The sequence below is a fragment of the Malaclemys terrapin genome, chromosome 2 (genome assembly GCF_027887155.1).
Source record: "Malaclemys terrapin pileata isolate rMalTer1 chromosome 2, rMalTer1.hap1, whole genome shotgun sequence".
Classification (NCBI taxonomy): domain Eukaryota; kingdom Metazoa; phylum Chordata; order Testudines; family Emydidae; genus Malaclemys; species Malaclemys terrapin.
The window spans coordinates 38,938,276-38,954,400 of NC_071506.1; the positions used below are offsets into that span (position 1 = coordinate 38,938,276).

Sequence of the window (16,125 nt, forward strand, 5' to 3'; positions counted from 1 at the left end):
GGGAATGTTTTAAAATAGTTTTTAGATTCCAGATAGGAACAGAGGATGAGAAGGACAGTAGGATGTAGTTTTGGTTTTGTTCCTCACAAAGCAGAAACTAATTTATTGGGGGGGGGAGAGGGAGGGAGGGGATTGTGAGAGCGGAGGAACCACAGAGAAAGAAGCCAGTACATTTGTGAGCTGAGTGGGAACTGGTTCAGACCTCCTCATTGAAAGCAGTCACTGGCAACAGGACACAAAGAACTTTCACAGAAGGGATCCTAACGTGATAATAGTCACAGCCCATTTAATATAAGAAATAAGCTACTAGTGACAAACATATGAGCAAATACAATAATTCACATATTTTCAAATGGAAATTTGACAAGTATTTGGAGAAAAAAAGACTTTGCCTTATAACTTCTAGATGAACAGAAGAGACAAAGAGCTGGAGAAATTTCATGGTCTCCTGCCATCCTAAAAATTCCTACACTTGACAAAGTAAAATTGCTGTCATTTTCTAGGCAGTAAATGTTTTACTGCTGGGAAAGGATTTTGATGTTTGTAATTTCTATTGAAGTGCAGTATGAAGTACTTTTCAAACAAAAATATTGCCACATCTGAGAAACAGACCAACAGGAACTATAAGACACTTGTTCATCTGTATTTCTGTGACTTTTCTCACTTGGTATTATTTGCAACCATACTTTCATGTCTGGCATCAGAGCCAACTCTACTTAATATCATACATTATTTTTTATCATGTTGTTAAATATGTTTGCCAGTTTTGCTGCCTACATATGATTAGTGAGGTTTGCACATACTCAATGACACAATCCAGAGCATGACATTTTTGCAGAAAATGGGTTTACTGTGAAATGTCTCTTTAAAAGTTTGCTCTCCTTTACAGCTTTGATCCACATGACATCAACAGTCCTGCATTTTGAATGTGTGTTTACCATTTACATTCTGTGTATCTATCACTTTCACACTACACTGCTACTAAGAGCTATGCTAGTCACAAACAGTCCCTTTTCTTCTTAGGTGATCTGAGTTTTCGCTACATAAAACCAAGTCTCTTAAAATGCTTTCATCTGTGATCTTTACTTCCATAATGACTTGACATTTAAATTCTGTTATGCATCAACACTTCACAGAAATACTTGATATGTCTGAATGGATTTCAAAGCCTGCAAGTGAAGAAAATAAAAAAACCCTGGTTTTGAATATCAAAAGTATTTTAACAGGCTGCATGGACCAAGTTTTATTGACCAATTAACTTCCGGTACAAATGAAATATTTGAGAGTTTAGATATAAGAAAAATACTTACTGGTAAATATCTTTTCGGAGTACAGCTCTGCTAAGAGGGTTGTCAGCCTGGGGAGCCATAGAGACGGAGCCAATCTTGACAATCAAAGTGTCTTCTTTTATTGCCTGATTAGCTTCAGCTAAGGCGAGAGAAAACATGCATCTGTTTTATAAGTGAGTGTGTGCACAGAGGTACACAGCAGACATATATAAAAAATTGTTTATAAAGAATCTCTGAATCATACTATGTACTAAGGATTCAATCTAGCAAAAATTTATGCACAAGAATTACTACTTGCGCAAATAACCCCATTGCAGTCAATAACACTACTATGACGATATACAACAAAGAAGGCTGTTACTTGGTGCCCAATTTCCCGATCAAGTTCTGTCTTGCACTTAAATCATAATCTGTGACCTCTTGTTCTACCTTGAGATATCTTATTTTAAAAATACCTTTTCAAAAGGATATTGATTCCAACAGATTTTCATATTCTACAGCTGCTTCCTCGTGAACACCCTACTGAAGTATATGAATATCTAAAATGTTAAAATATTACTCGGCCTTATGTTGTGGGCCCCTTTGGAAGGTATGAATCAAATAATGCAAGATTTTACAGTCTCACCATACAATAGCAGATCTTTCAACAGTTATCCCTGGAGCACACCTTACTGATTGCAACAAACATGATAAACACAAAGATAGCAAGATTGGGCTCAGTGGTGTGCAATATATATTCAGCACAGTATATAATACCCTACACACTGTGAAAAAATAAAAAGATGTGATATGTATCTGTGAAGAAAAGTCTCTTTGGTGACATTCTCAACTGCTATAATGAAAAACCGCTGCTTTTTACTTTGTCTAAATTACGTTTTATATTTTAGCCAGATGAAGAAAAGGTTTACTTTAAATGAATGCTGTAGTAGATATAAAACCAGAGCTCTGTTGAGAAAAAAATTAGATTCTATTGCTCATACACTGAAGTTTCATGGCTCTCTTACATCATCACTGAAAAAAAATTGTGTTCTATTTCAACAGCTACAAAGACTTGCATTAGGTATTTTGCAGCACTCCTACTTTGAAGGATTTTATGGCAATTGGGAAGCTGCCAGTAATATCGTAAGTATATGACCGAGCATGCTCATAGAGTTTCCCACTCCATTTTCAGTATTATACATACTACATACATTAGACATATTAACCCATTTAATATGTAAGTACTTAAACCCAACCCATTTTACCATCTGTGGCCACCCAGTAAGATACTTCAGATACTTGTGCTGAAACTAAATGTTCAGCCACAGAAGAGAGTTGAAGTACTTTACTAAATAATGCATTGCTTGATGTGGAAAGAACTAGTCAGCCTTCAGCTTTTTTTTTTTGAATGGCTTCTACAGACCAATTCATTTCTTGGTAAATCAGACAGCCACATTCTTGGTAAATCAGACAGCCATGCTCTGTAGTCTGGACATATAATTTTTATGAACGGATCTCAGGGATCATAGAATTCTGGGTAATACAGAAAAAACAACATAATGCAAGATGCAGCAAAGTAAACCACTGAGTGACAACACAAATGATTTGATTGAAGGAAACCTATCTACCCAAATATCAGAGCCCAGATCCTTCAGTCTTTAATCTGACCAAAATGATGCTCAGATGTTTTGGTGGCAGGCACTGAAGGTGGAATTTTTAAATGCCCACAAAAAACTTTTTGTGCCAATAATTTTTCACCAAAACCAAATAGTTTTGGGTTTTTGTTTTTTTTTTACAAAGCCTAAATATTAGACTTAAACTACCTCCTGCTGGTGTTGAATTAACATAATGTGCTTTAAAATGTCTCTGGGAGAAGAGGGAAGTATATTAAATGTGTTTTAAATCTTATTTTAAATGTTTTGGGTGGCAGATCCCCATGCTAAGGATTGCGTTTTCTCCCTTTCTCACCCAAATCCTTTTTATGCTAAGGATTTTAGAATACTGAACAAAAGTGGTTCTGGGTCTCTTGTTTCCAGTATTTGTCACTTTGATCATTTATTACAGTGCAATAAATAGAACCCTATTCATTAGTCTCAATATTACTCGGGTCACCACCATACTTATGCTGTAAAACATGACATTATTTGTGAGCAAGATTGGCAAAAAAAAGTAACACTTGAGAAAGGTCTCCTGTCTTCTTCTTCTTCTTTTTTTTTTCCTTCTAAAAACAAGGGTTTGGATTTTGGTAAAAGAAACAAAAATGTGTAAACGTATTCAATACTATTAGTACATACAACACTTGCAGCTTACCTATCACAAAATGTACCAAAGAGTAATGCAATGTCACATGGTTTAACAAATTAACTCTAACATATATAGAGAGTACCATACTAATTAATATTTTGATGCTTCTGTGTTGGGGGCAGAGGTGATTTATGTCCTGATTTACTGATGGAAAATACATCTCTTAACTCATATTCTGCCACACATACTCTCTTCAACTTTTCAGGGGAAATCTTCTATGGGGAAAATTATAATGAATAAAACCATGGTTGCCTGTTTATGTATTTCTAAAGCTCTGAGTAAGAATGTATATATTACACAGAATGAATGCACCCTGGGACAAATTTATTATAGCTATATATGTCATAAGGCCCCTCACATTCACTTTTGTTTTCATCTACCCGTAGTGCTGCACACCTGTGGCTCACTGGCAAAGCACTCACTTGACTAATATATGGGAAAGCTAATCTTGTACTTTTGTATCCTTCATATAAGGTTTTTAAAAATAATTAGTTTCATTCTTTACATGTGCTGTTAGATGCATTAAACTATATTTCATGAGTACATAAAATTCACTTTGCTCTTTTGTTAAATTAGATGACTATAAACATACTGCAAAAGTAGAAAACAGAAGTTACAGTACATGAAGTCAGGCGCCATACTGCAATTGTTATATTTTAGGATTCTTTAAACAGATATTTTAGAAGTAATTCTTAAATGTTTATGTAACCCAACTGTTACACAGCCTCAAGTGCTAAATTCTTTGTTTAGCACCGTGCTTGCACTTGGTGAAGCTTTTCATGCTTTTTGGCATTTTATGTAAAAAAAAAAAAAAAAAAAAATCCTCAAGAATAGTGGCACAATTAAATAAAACTTATTTATATAATTTATGTAGGCTCCAGAATGCATAGTCATACACATGTACATTAACTTCATGAATCTAAGTAGTCCTTTTGAATTCAGTGGGACTACTATGAGTATTAAGCTGCGCCATGTTTTCAGGATCAGGGCCCCAGACAGTAAGTATTTAAAATACAGTATATAACATCAACATTTATTTTTGTAACACCTTTAAGTTTCCTGGTATTAAAGAGACTGTCTTGTACAACATTTGTTTCAGTGTAATCATGTCTTTAGATATAGAGGAGTGAGAAAAAAATTATGATCAACATGAAAAGTGCAACGTTACAACTTGTCATCTTTGGGGATCACCAAGTCCAACGTTACAACTTGTCATCTTTGGGGATCACCAAGTCCAGCATGAGACTTGCTAGAAAACACCTCGGATCTGGTTGTGCTACTGAAATACTATCAAAGAAACATATGACACTTGGAACATTTTGTGCTGAAGAAAAGAAAAGTTACATTGAATTTTTAAAAAGAAAAGAGGCATCAGTGGTTACACAGGCCTGTGACTAATAGATGACCTAACTGATGGCAAAGGAAAGAGCAAATATATTTTAATAGTTAATGTATGAAACATTTAAAGAAAATGTGCCCAGTATAGTACCATGTAGCATATTAATTTAAGTTGTCATATTGAAATAGCAACTTTTTTTGGTATACTGTAATTACGTGAAACTAATATATGAACACCTCTTGCAGGTGTTGTACTATATAGTACAGAGGCCTTCAAAAGCAATTAAAATCCTAATATTTAAAGGGCCACTGTTAATTTAAAAATAACAGCTGGTCATATTCAAGCCTTGGCCTTTGTTACAGTCTCTAGACTTCATGGGCAAGGAGACCTCAATGTCCTCATTCAGAAGTATCTGAGTTTAGAAAGGGTTGGGGTAAAAGAAGAGATGGAAAGGGTCTGGCACTGACCTTCATATTTTCATGAAACTCCAGAACTTCTAGTTTTTGGGGTTAGTTTGTTCTTTTTTATTTCAATAAAGTTTTAACTTTTTTGGCCATTCTTTATACATGCATGTGTGTTTACCGCCTTCATTCAAGCTTACACACAGCAGTTCTGCTATTTGTAATTGCTTAAAAACGTGGATAGCACAGGGTCAGTCTTTCTTTCTCTAAGCCAGCCAGAGCATTTTTTATAAATGTAATTTTAATGAAGTGCAAAGCTACAGATGTTGCAAAAACATATTCTTTAAAAAATTTCCTTGACAGCATGCCTCAGACTCCCTTCCCAGCAGAACGATAACTCTTCCTTGCCAACAAAGCCATTCTAATTTTATCTGACTGTATTTCTGCCATTCCCAGTTGGAAAATTGTAGAGGATGTTGGCAAAAAAATAATCCAACTAAACTCTCTCTGTCTGCACCTCTTGTTGTTAGGTTATGTGAAAATTTAAACTTTACCCTCATGGGTTTAGATTGTGTATTATTGCAGATAATAGTCACAACCCATACCTATATGACTTATGTAAACATAGCATTATAACAGTAATGCATTTTATTCCTTTCTCAGAAGAGTAGTTGATAGTGGGAGTACAGGTTTCAGAGTGGTAGCCGTGTTAGTCTATATCAGCAAAAAGAACAAGGAGTCCTTGTGGCACCTTAGAGACTAACAAATTTATTTGGGCATACACGAATTGGGTTTTAGCCCACGAAAGCTTATGCCCAAATAAATTTGTTAGTCTCTAAAGTGCCACAAGTACTCCTCATTCTTTTTAGTGGGAGTACAGTACTTGTAACTGTATAGTCTCTATCTGTCTGTAGGTGTACTTTTAACGTTAATGTCTTTCTATGTAGATGTAAGAATTAAAAGCATGAGTATAAATATAATAAATATATTTTGTGGTGGGCATCAAGCCACTTAATGCAGAGACTTAGAGTAGTGGGTTTAACTGAGCACAAGGCTTTTACACCCTCCATCTTTCTAAGTACCCATCCATCTGCCCAACTGTCTGAAGGCTTGTCTAAACATGACCATTTAGTTTGTGGCAAGCTGAGATGTGAATCTACTTCGCACTAGCCTGCCATAGACTGACTGACTGTGGACCCTGCTCATGTGCATTAACAATTTGTTAATGATTTTTCATCTAGTCCTCTTTGAAATGGAACTAAAGCAAGGCTCATTAACAAACTGTTAATGCATATTAGCAGGGTCCACACAGACAGTTAGTCTGCAACATGCTAATTCTGGGATAGATTCACACTCCAGCTTGCTATGAACTGAATGTTCATGTAGGTAAACCCTGAGGGTTTTCAATAGTTCCCTACCATAAGGTCCTGTTCCTGCAAATGGATCCATCTGACCTAGGTGGATTCTTGTATCAGCATGGACACCCGCTGGCCTCAAAGGGGTTCAGTGCTGGCACAAGAGTCAACTCTTGCAGATCTAATTGCAGACTCAGGGCTTAAGTTCTCTCCATGCAACTCCTGACCAACTCCTTTAACAATCACATTCACAGCCCAAATGCTATGGACAGACAAAGGTAGACCTCCAAAGTAATTATTTCTATAACTCTTAAGAAATCTAGTGTGTATCATATTAATTACATTTTCCATCTCTGTGCCTTGCAGTATGAGAGCCCCAGGGACATTGCTAAATATGCCATTATCACAAGAAGCAGTGAGATAATTGAGATAGAACCTTTTGGTCAAAGAGACTAGATTTCCCTGTAATTCACATGTCTAGAGTGCAAAGAAACTTGCTTAAGAGATATGTTTCATCTTGTGGTATTTAACCTTCACCAAAGAACATGAAGGAAGTAAATGTTTCACATAATAAGTATATTCATATAGTTCATAATACCTCCTGTATCATGTTGCATTTCCTCAGTTTTGGGAAAGAAGACTCTGATTACACCTGTGTTGATATAAATCAGAGGTAAGTTCCGAGATGTTAGAGTATGAGTCCTCATAGGTTGGCCAGGTGATTTGCTTTTCTCTTTTTGATTCCTTGGCAGCCTTGCTTGAAATATACTTGCAATTGCATTAAGCAAAGGGAAACATAGGACAACATCAAATGCCTGAGCAGAAAGAAGGATCTCGTGAAGAAAATGAGGAGAACCATCATTAAGACCTTCAGATAACTTATGGAAAGTTCTTCGTTCATTTCTTGATATCAACTTGTGCCGGACATTTTTTGTCACAGCCTTTGTATAAGTGAGAGAGAGAAATCCATGTTGTTGGTGTGAGCCATCTAAAAGTTTTGCAGTTGTCTGTTCCAGGAAAAAGAAACAATAATGAAAACTGTTGTAAAGAGAACAGGTTAAACATCTTAAACAGAGAGCAATTGCTATTATTTCTTTATTAGCCCATCTTTTCAGGGTTTTTTTTTTTGGGGGGGGGGGGGGGGGGGCTTCTTACTTTCTCCAAACAACTTAAGAAAAGGTTTATTTAAATCTTTAGAAGGGCCATCTACCTCATAGCACTTCAGAAAGTCAAAATTTACCAAAAAATATGTATTAAAAAATTGTGCATAAGCTTAAAATTATCTACATTCGCTAACCCCTTCTTCATTTTAGAGAGTTTATTATCGCTTTTATTCCCTTTCATTCCCTCTGTGGGCCCAACCATCACTCTGTACCAGTGGTGGCAAGATAACTTTGTACTTAAAATTTCTCCTGCAGAACACCCACAATACTAATACACTAAATAATTCATCTCAATACATAAAAAAAACGTTCAAAATTTTTTGCAAGATTTCTTTTCACAGAGGGAAAGATTTTCAAAGACACATTTGGAAGTTAGATGACTAACTCCCATTGGCTGTCAGAGTATATTAGGCTCCTGACATCTTGTACCTTTGAAAAATCTCCTCCAGTATCTGGATGAAACATTCATTTCTGACTGAAAGTTGACCTTGAGTGAGCTACTGCAGAAGTTGAGAATTTTAAAATAAATTAATAAAACAAATTAAATAATTTTAGTAATAAAGGAAAGCAAATAAAATCAAATTGGTTTTGACATAATATTATATATCATTATATTAATAGTGTTTAATCACTCAAGCATAAGTACAGCAACTGCATTTTGTAAATAGAGTAGATCATTCTTTCAACATTTTCAGATTTTATTTATTCAGAATTACTAATTAATGTATTTTTTAAATGTAAGCACTAACTTCTTAAATAAATGTAAAAAGTATGTGAAATGCTGAGAAGCTGAAAGATCATATGATTAAGTGAATTGTAACAAATTAGTAAGTTAGCTTTCACTCTTATTAGAACAAATTTAAACAACTAGAATAAGTAAAAGAATGATGGACATATTCATGACAGAAAATAAATCAAATGGAACAGAACTTCCACTAACACAAAAATATTCCATATAATCTATCACACCACTAAAGATAAAGGGTCCGTGCTGTAACCTGCTCAGGTCTCTACTCCCATTAACTTCAATGAGAGTTGCTAGAAAAATTGTATGATTGTATTTTTATTAATTTAAAAAAAAAATCATTTCTGTGAATATGAGAGACTGGATACATAAGGTTTGTCTACATTGGGGAAAAGCCCACACTAGCTACTCTGTATTAACTCCCCATGTGGACATTTGTACTGCACACTAAGAGTACCTTTGTGCACATTAGCTTAATACACTTCAGAAGCGTACTAAACAAAACTGCCTAAAAGCACTCTTGATTACACTTATGGCGGCATGCAGAGTACAAACATTGCATGTCCCCCCAGCACAGGTATACATTTCAGTGTGGATGGTGAAGCACTGCTTAGGTGAGTAAGGACACACCAGAGCCCTAAGGTATGTACCTCACATGGCTTTCCACATGCCCAAGCAGTGCCTCCCATATCTACACTGCTATTTTTAGCAGTGTACTGTCCCGTTGCCTCCCCATGCCAGAGCCTTTTCCACAGGAGTGAAAGGCTCTGGCTGTGGGGAAAGACTCCCACTGCCAGAACCTTTTCCTGCTGCCTCCCTCCTGCCAGAACCTTTCACTGCTGTGTGTAGCTACGCACTGCAGTCTGGATGCAGCCTGCTTTTTACTCAGAAGTGTGACTACACATGTACCCTATACGTCATCAAAAGTGTAGATATGTGTAGTGTGCAGTAAGGCACCCCAATAGTTCTGGGTTTTGTGGGTCTGTCTGCTTTAACCCACAAAACCCCTGTCCTGGTTGAACCAGCTCCTATCCTGCAGGGCTTGCTGGGCTCAGCTCCCTGCTCCAGGAGTTACAACTGGGCCCCTGGCATTGCAGTATTGCTCAGGGTTGCCCTGGCCCCCCTGATGGTGGTGAGGCTAGGCCAAATTTGTGTGAGCCTGTGCACCAAGTTGCAACATCACTTACTCAAATTTGACCTGGCCACCTCCCTTCAGGGGAGTAGGGCCAAACCTGAGCAGCACTGCGACCCCATGCACCAGGAGCCAGGTAGCAATGCTCGAAGTAGGGAGGTGAGCCAAGCCTAACAGGCACCCAGGTTAGCACATTTTGGCCCTTTATGCTTTTTTTGGAATTATTTCTAGGCCACTTCAAGTTTTATGCTTGCTCATGACTATTTATCAAATACGAAAAAGGCCATGCAAGAGAAACAGTTAAGTAACTCATATTACTTGCTGGCTGAGACTACTGTAATGTTCTGAGACTTTCAAGGAATTGTGACCACATGAACGGTTTGCTGTAATTAGTGCATATATTGTAAATAATATATGTGAATAAATTAGTTTAAGGCATAGCTCAGTTATGTAAAGTAATTAAAGGCACTGAGAATATCATTACAGCCACCACAAACAAGGTACAACGTACAATACTGGCTTTTGCTCACACATTTGGGCCTCAATCACTTCCATACATGCTTATCTTTAAAGTATTTGAGCAGTCCCACTGATTTCAATGGGACTACTCACATACTTAAGCTTACACATGTGCTTAAGTGCATTGTGCGATCAGGATCTTAGTTACTTTAAATGAGGAATTCTAGCTGTGCCACTTTACCAAATAGCAGTGGTGTAGATTTCAGAGGAACACAAAGGACACTGCTTCCCCGGGGGGAGGGAGAGCTCAGTGGTTTGAGCATTGGCCTGCTAAACCCAGGGTTGTCAGTTCAATCCTTGAGGGGGCCATTTAGAGAAACTGGGGCAAAAATCTGTCTGGGGACTAGCCCTGCTTTGAGCAGGGGGTTGAACTAGATGACCTCCTGAGGTCCCTTCCAACCCTGACATTCTATGATGCCCAGGCCCAGGCAAAAGAATTTGACAATTGTTGTCAGAGAACAAAAAGGGAGTAAAATAGATAATAAATATATTTAGTACAGAGAATTTATAAATGACAAATAATGGGAAGAAACTAATGACATTTGAGATAATTTTTCTCCTACTTGTATTTGTTAATGGAAGTTCTGTAGTATACGTTTTAAAAGGATTTCTTACAGGAGGAAAGAAGCCAGAGAAATTACTGAAAGGGTCCTGCTTGCTGACGGGTCGAACCAACAAGGTACGTCTGTTCAGCTTGTCAGTACAGGAAACGAATACACCTCCGTATTGCCCCAGAGACCAACACTCTTCCCCAAGGCTTGAGGTGATGAACAGAGAGGAGGAAAAAGACAAAAAGAAAAACAAAACAAAACAAAAGCCATAAGCCAAAAAAATTTAGAATTTTAAATTATGCTGAAATTTGCATAGCTCTGCACAGCTGTGAGATATAGCATGTGTCATACACACCTTCTGAAATGCCCAAATTCAAGGAAATCAAAAGAAATACTGGTGTGAAAAATATAAATTTGAAAAACTGTAATTTATGGGAAAGGACAACCCAACCAAGAGGTCATGGAATTAAAATCTAATAGAATTCTGCACACAAAACAGACTTATCACTTGATTTTCCCGGAAATAAAAATTCAGCAAAAAGCTTTATTAGCGTGGACGAGGATGATTACAAGAACAAAAGAATTGAGAAAGGAAAACAGTATCCAATTACATTTCAAATTTAGAGTACTTGTTCATAAGCACAAAATTGGTTATGAAGTGGTAAAATTATGTTTTATATTATAATTCTTGCAATCATTCTTCTGAACATGTCTGAGAACAAAGAAAAATTATATTGTTTAAGTTTTAGAACAGAGTTATTTTGTTAAGCATCTTATTCCACTACAAAAATCTCACCACAAGTTTTTCTTTGCATTGTAGAAATATTCCTTCAGAATGTCCTGACTGCCAGCCTTCCCCTGGCCTGGAAAACAGAATGTTCACCTTATCTGTTCTCTGCATTTGGTTTGAGTCCACAGAATTTAGTCATATATAGAGTGTACTTTGAATAGTTTATGAATTGAAACTGGCTTTGACAATGCAATTATGTTAAGTGGAGTAACTTAATAAACTGATAAAACTTTAGCAAAAAAAGAACACTACTAAGTTGGAAGGAAGCTTTGGAGAGTTTGAAGCTTTAGACTATTCAGAACAAAGAACCTCTCAAGTCTTTCACAGAACCTGTGGAAAAAGTAACTTGTTAATAGTATGAGGGCTTGGTGTATGCTGCTATATCTAAAAGCTTCATGGTATAGACTGCAACAGAAGTTTCTAGAAAGAAAATGTAAGGTTTGATTAGTAATTTTTACAATACATTCAAACAAATATATATTTCTAATTCACAGAAAAGAAAGAATATTCAGAATGGCTCTACTTTTCATACACACCGTATAGTTTGTTCGTTCATTGCACTAAGTCTCAAATTAGTTGAAAACTGAATTAAGGACAGAATGAGAGGCTAACACTGAATTTCCTTCCTATTGTTCTCATGGGAGACTTTCAAAAATGCCTATGGGATTTAGGAGTACAAGTCTCTCTGCAAATCAGTAGGAATTGTGCTCCTAAATCCCTTAGGCACTTTTTAAAGGTCTCACCCTAATAATAAATTTTAAAATATTTTAATGGATTATTTGTTGAGTCTTCTCCCAGGAAAGGACACTAGAGAATTGTCCCATTTTCTCTTAATTATCATCTCCCACATACCTCCATGGATTCTGCTTCATGACAACTCATCATTCAGCTGATGAAGACTGTACGTGGCTCCCTCAGAGCTTATCAAGGCTATTCTATGTATTAGACTAGCACCTGCTACAAAGGTAATGAACTCAGTTTCCTGCATTACAGTGCAGCTACTCCACAATTACAAAAACATCTCTTTTATTAGAAATTTCCTTCTGATGCCTTAAAAATAAACAACTTACCAAGTAGTAGAGACAAAAAAAACCTAGACATTTACTATTTGGTAGAATAAAATTAATCACAATATAGTATTTGAGGCATTTCCTATTTTGTAAGCATTTGGACAACAGCTTCTCATTTAGTTCAACAAATACCAATTTTTAATGGTGCTACCCACATACAAAATGTATTTCTCCCTAAAGACTGAAATGGCTTATGTATACTCTGTTTACAAGCAAGTCGAATTCTGGGAAATTCTGATTATCAGTGCTTATTGTTTAAAAAAGTATAGCTATGGCTTATTTCACTATATTCCACAATGATTTTTTAATTAAAAGTCAAATAATAATTCTGTCAATGAAAAAAAACCTGCTTTCTTTTTTCAGAATGGAATTAATGTAGCATGACTTCCAGTAATTACCTGTTTCTGTAGTGGTCAATGTTGAAGCTTTCTATTTTACATTTGACTTTGGTGTATACATCTTGCACATCTACTGAGGCACTGAGATCTTCTAATTCACTGACAACACAAATCTCTGCAATAACCAGTGATAATTAAAATGAACATCTATGAATTACAATCTCTAAATTTGTGTTATAAATAAAACACTGTTCATAAACCAGAAATGTGCCTGGGTCACCACAATTTGTATTTGGATCTCTAATTCCCATCCTGCAAAGTTCAGGGATTTTTACTTAGTGCATTTTTGTTCAAACATCACACAGACAGGAGCCAGTCACAAAACTCAGATCCAGATTCAGAATCCAGACCTCTCTTAAAAATGCTGAGACTGTTTTGATTTGGGCTCAACTCTGCTGTAAAGCATACAACAGAAAGCTAAAATGTCAAAATAACTCAGAATGGAAAAATCCAATACTACAGTGATAATTGGAGTATAGAAACTGGATAGATTAGATAATTCTAGGAGGCCAGAGTTTAGCAGCTGTCAAAGATGTTTTGCAATCTGAGTAGCCACTGACTACAAGATGGATAACATCTCTTACCAAATCCTCCACATTTTGCTTAAATAGAAGTCAGCTCTCAAATACAAATAGTTTTCTCATAGCAACATGTCTTTCCTAGTTGTGATAATCCTGCTCCACTTAACCTGTTACTAAGATCAAGTTAATATTTGTCACTTTAGGTGTCCGTTTGATATAACAGTTCTGTGGAAAAATAGTATGTGACCAAGTAATTAAAGATTATCATAAGGCACATGCACAAAAGGGGCTGAATTAAGGCTGCACAGGTAACTTTAATTCTGGGATTTCCTAATTGTTGAGTGTTTGACTTTGTAACCAACTTTAAAGTTCTTTTAACATTGTTTCTGTGTATAATTATTTATATTCACAATAAGTATACATGGCTCTTTATATACAACATCTGCAAGATAGGAATTTACAATTTAAGATCCACTAGAAGAGAGACAAATGTGATTAATAAATACAATAACTCCTCCTCACTTACTGCTAAATAGACGCCTCAGATTATGTAATAAAAATGGGCAAAGGACATTAAAAAGGGACAGAAATTAGACTGAGACTCTGACTCTTATTAAAACATAAAAGCAATGTTAATGTTTACATAGTAGAGTTGAGAAATTAAACCTGAGACCGTTGGTGTCAAATTTTTTCAAGACATTTTTCTGCATAGCTTGCTCTCACTGTATTTTCCAAATGGATAGCATCACAGTAAATCACTGAAAGTAGTGATGGGTTACTTTACTTTTCAGCTTCAGAATAGAATAGCACATCATTAAGTAAAGAATGCTTCCAGGTTTCAGTATGTTACTGTGCAATTATGGCTATTAAATGAATCTAGAAAAATGTGCTGTTTTGAACTACTGTATTGAAATAACAGAACATCTTCCCTTCAAAATTTAGGGAAAAAAATTAGCACAGGATTTTTGTTCCGTACATTTTGGCTTGAAAACCAATTAAAAAGAATCAGGACCATTTACTGCTCTTGATCTGTGTGAACTGTAATTATTGACATCAATGGCAATTCTGTGGACAGAGAGCAGTATACAGCTTTCTCTATAGCCTTAGCTACCATTAAACAGGCTAGATTGGGGTGGGCAAACTTTTTGGCCCAAGGGCCACATCTAGGTATGAAAATTGTATGGCGGGCCATGAATACTCACAAAATTGGGGGTTGAAGGGTGAGAGGGCTCCGGCTAGGGGTGCGGGCTCTCGGGTGGGGCTGGGGATGAGGGGTTGAGGGTGCAGGAGGGTGCTCCAGGCTGGGACCGAGAGGTTTGGAGCATGGGAGGGGGATCAGGGCTGGGGCAGAGGGGATTGGGGCATGGGAGAGGTTCAGGGGGGCAGGCTCTGTTTGGCGCTTACCTCAAGCAGCTCCCAGAAACAGTGGCATGTCCCCCCTCCAGCTCCTACATGGAGATGCGGCAGGCGGCTCTGCGCACTGTCCTGTCCGCAGGTGCTGCTCCTTCAGCTCCCATTGGCTGCGGTCCCCAGCCAATGGGAGCTGCAGGGGCAGCGCTTGGGGTGGGGGCAGCATGCGGAGCCTTCTGGCTGCCCCTATGCATAGGAGCCAGAGGGGGGACATGCCCCTGCTTCTGGGAGCCGTGTGGAGTGGGGCAAGCCCCCGACCCCACTCCCTGGCTGGAATGCCAGAGCGGGGTAAACCCCAGACCCCACTTCCCAATGGGAGCTCGAGGGCCGGATTAAAATGTCTGGAGGGCCTGATGTGGTTTCTGGGCTGTAGTTTGCCCAACACTGGGATAGAGATACTCAAATTAAACAATAGCATAAAAGAGACTTCATTTAGAGATGTAAGAACATGACTGAGAGCTAGGAATTCTTGAGCAATAATCCCAGCTCTGGGCAGAAACAATACTTTTAGGGCTTGAACAAGTCACCTAACCTCTTTGCTCTGGTGTCCTTGTTTATAAAAAGTATACATAATAATACTTACCTAACAACCATCATGGTGATGGCAGTAATTTAGATAATATCAGTAGAAAATGCTTTTAATTTTCAAAGTGCATTACAAGTGCCAAGTATTTTTTTATCCTCATCATGTCTCCTGAATTTTCAGATTTGTTTCCTATTAAGTTTCTGCTGTCAAATGTTCTGCTACATTTCTTTGTAAATTAACTTTAATCAGATAGATTAGTTTCTTCATTTTCTAAAACAGGGCACCAGTACATTTTGTTAACAAGGATGTCAAGTGTGCATCCTAAGAAAAATATGTATTTAAGTTAATACAATAATAAGCGATTTACAAAATCTGCATGATGAGTTATTTATAAATTGTATTAGTGCAAAAATGGTATTTCCCAAATAAAAACTATATTTTTATTTTCAACATAAAGTAATCTGAAACATATTAAATTCCTTCTTATTTTTAAAATATTATAGATATTGTGTTAAATTTATGTCTGTGACGCATGACTAGAAAGGGTTAAACATCCTGCAAAATAAATAACCCTCAAAAGACATATGCGGAGATAATGTTTGTGTTTTTGTGTATTTACATGTATGTATGAGT

The 16,125-nt window shown here is 36.9% G+C and overlaps 1 protein-coding gene across 6 annotated transcripts in view; it reads right to left on the reverse strand.

Annotated features, from left to right (window-relative positions):
• VPS13B (vacuolar protein sorting 13 homolog B) overlaps positions 1-16,125 on the reverse strand; it is a 960,935-nt gene that overhangs the window by 345,964 nt on the left and 598,846 nt on the right. For 4 of the 6 annotated variants that reach the window (XM_054017509.1, XM_054017507.1, XM_054017508.1 and 1 more), the window contains exons 27-30: positions 13,036-13,150; positions 10,842-10,983; positions 7,266-7,674; positions 1,311-1,428 (exon numbers count right to left, since the gene is read on the reverse strand). In XM_054017509.1, the coding sequence (XP_053873484.1) occupies positions 1,311-1,428; positions 7,266-7,674; positions 10,842-10,983; positions 13,036-13,150 (784 nt within the window). Of the gene's footprint in view, positions 1-1,310; positions 1,429-7,265; positions 7,675-10,841; positions 10,984-11,573; positions 11,641-13,035; positions 13,151-16,125 lie in introns of those variants that run through there. The other 2 variants (XM_054017510.1, XM_054017512.1) reach the window with 2 other exon arrangements.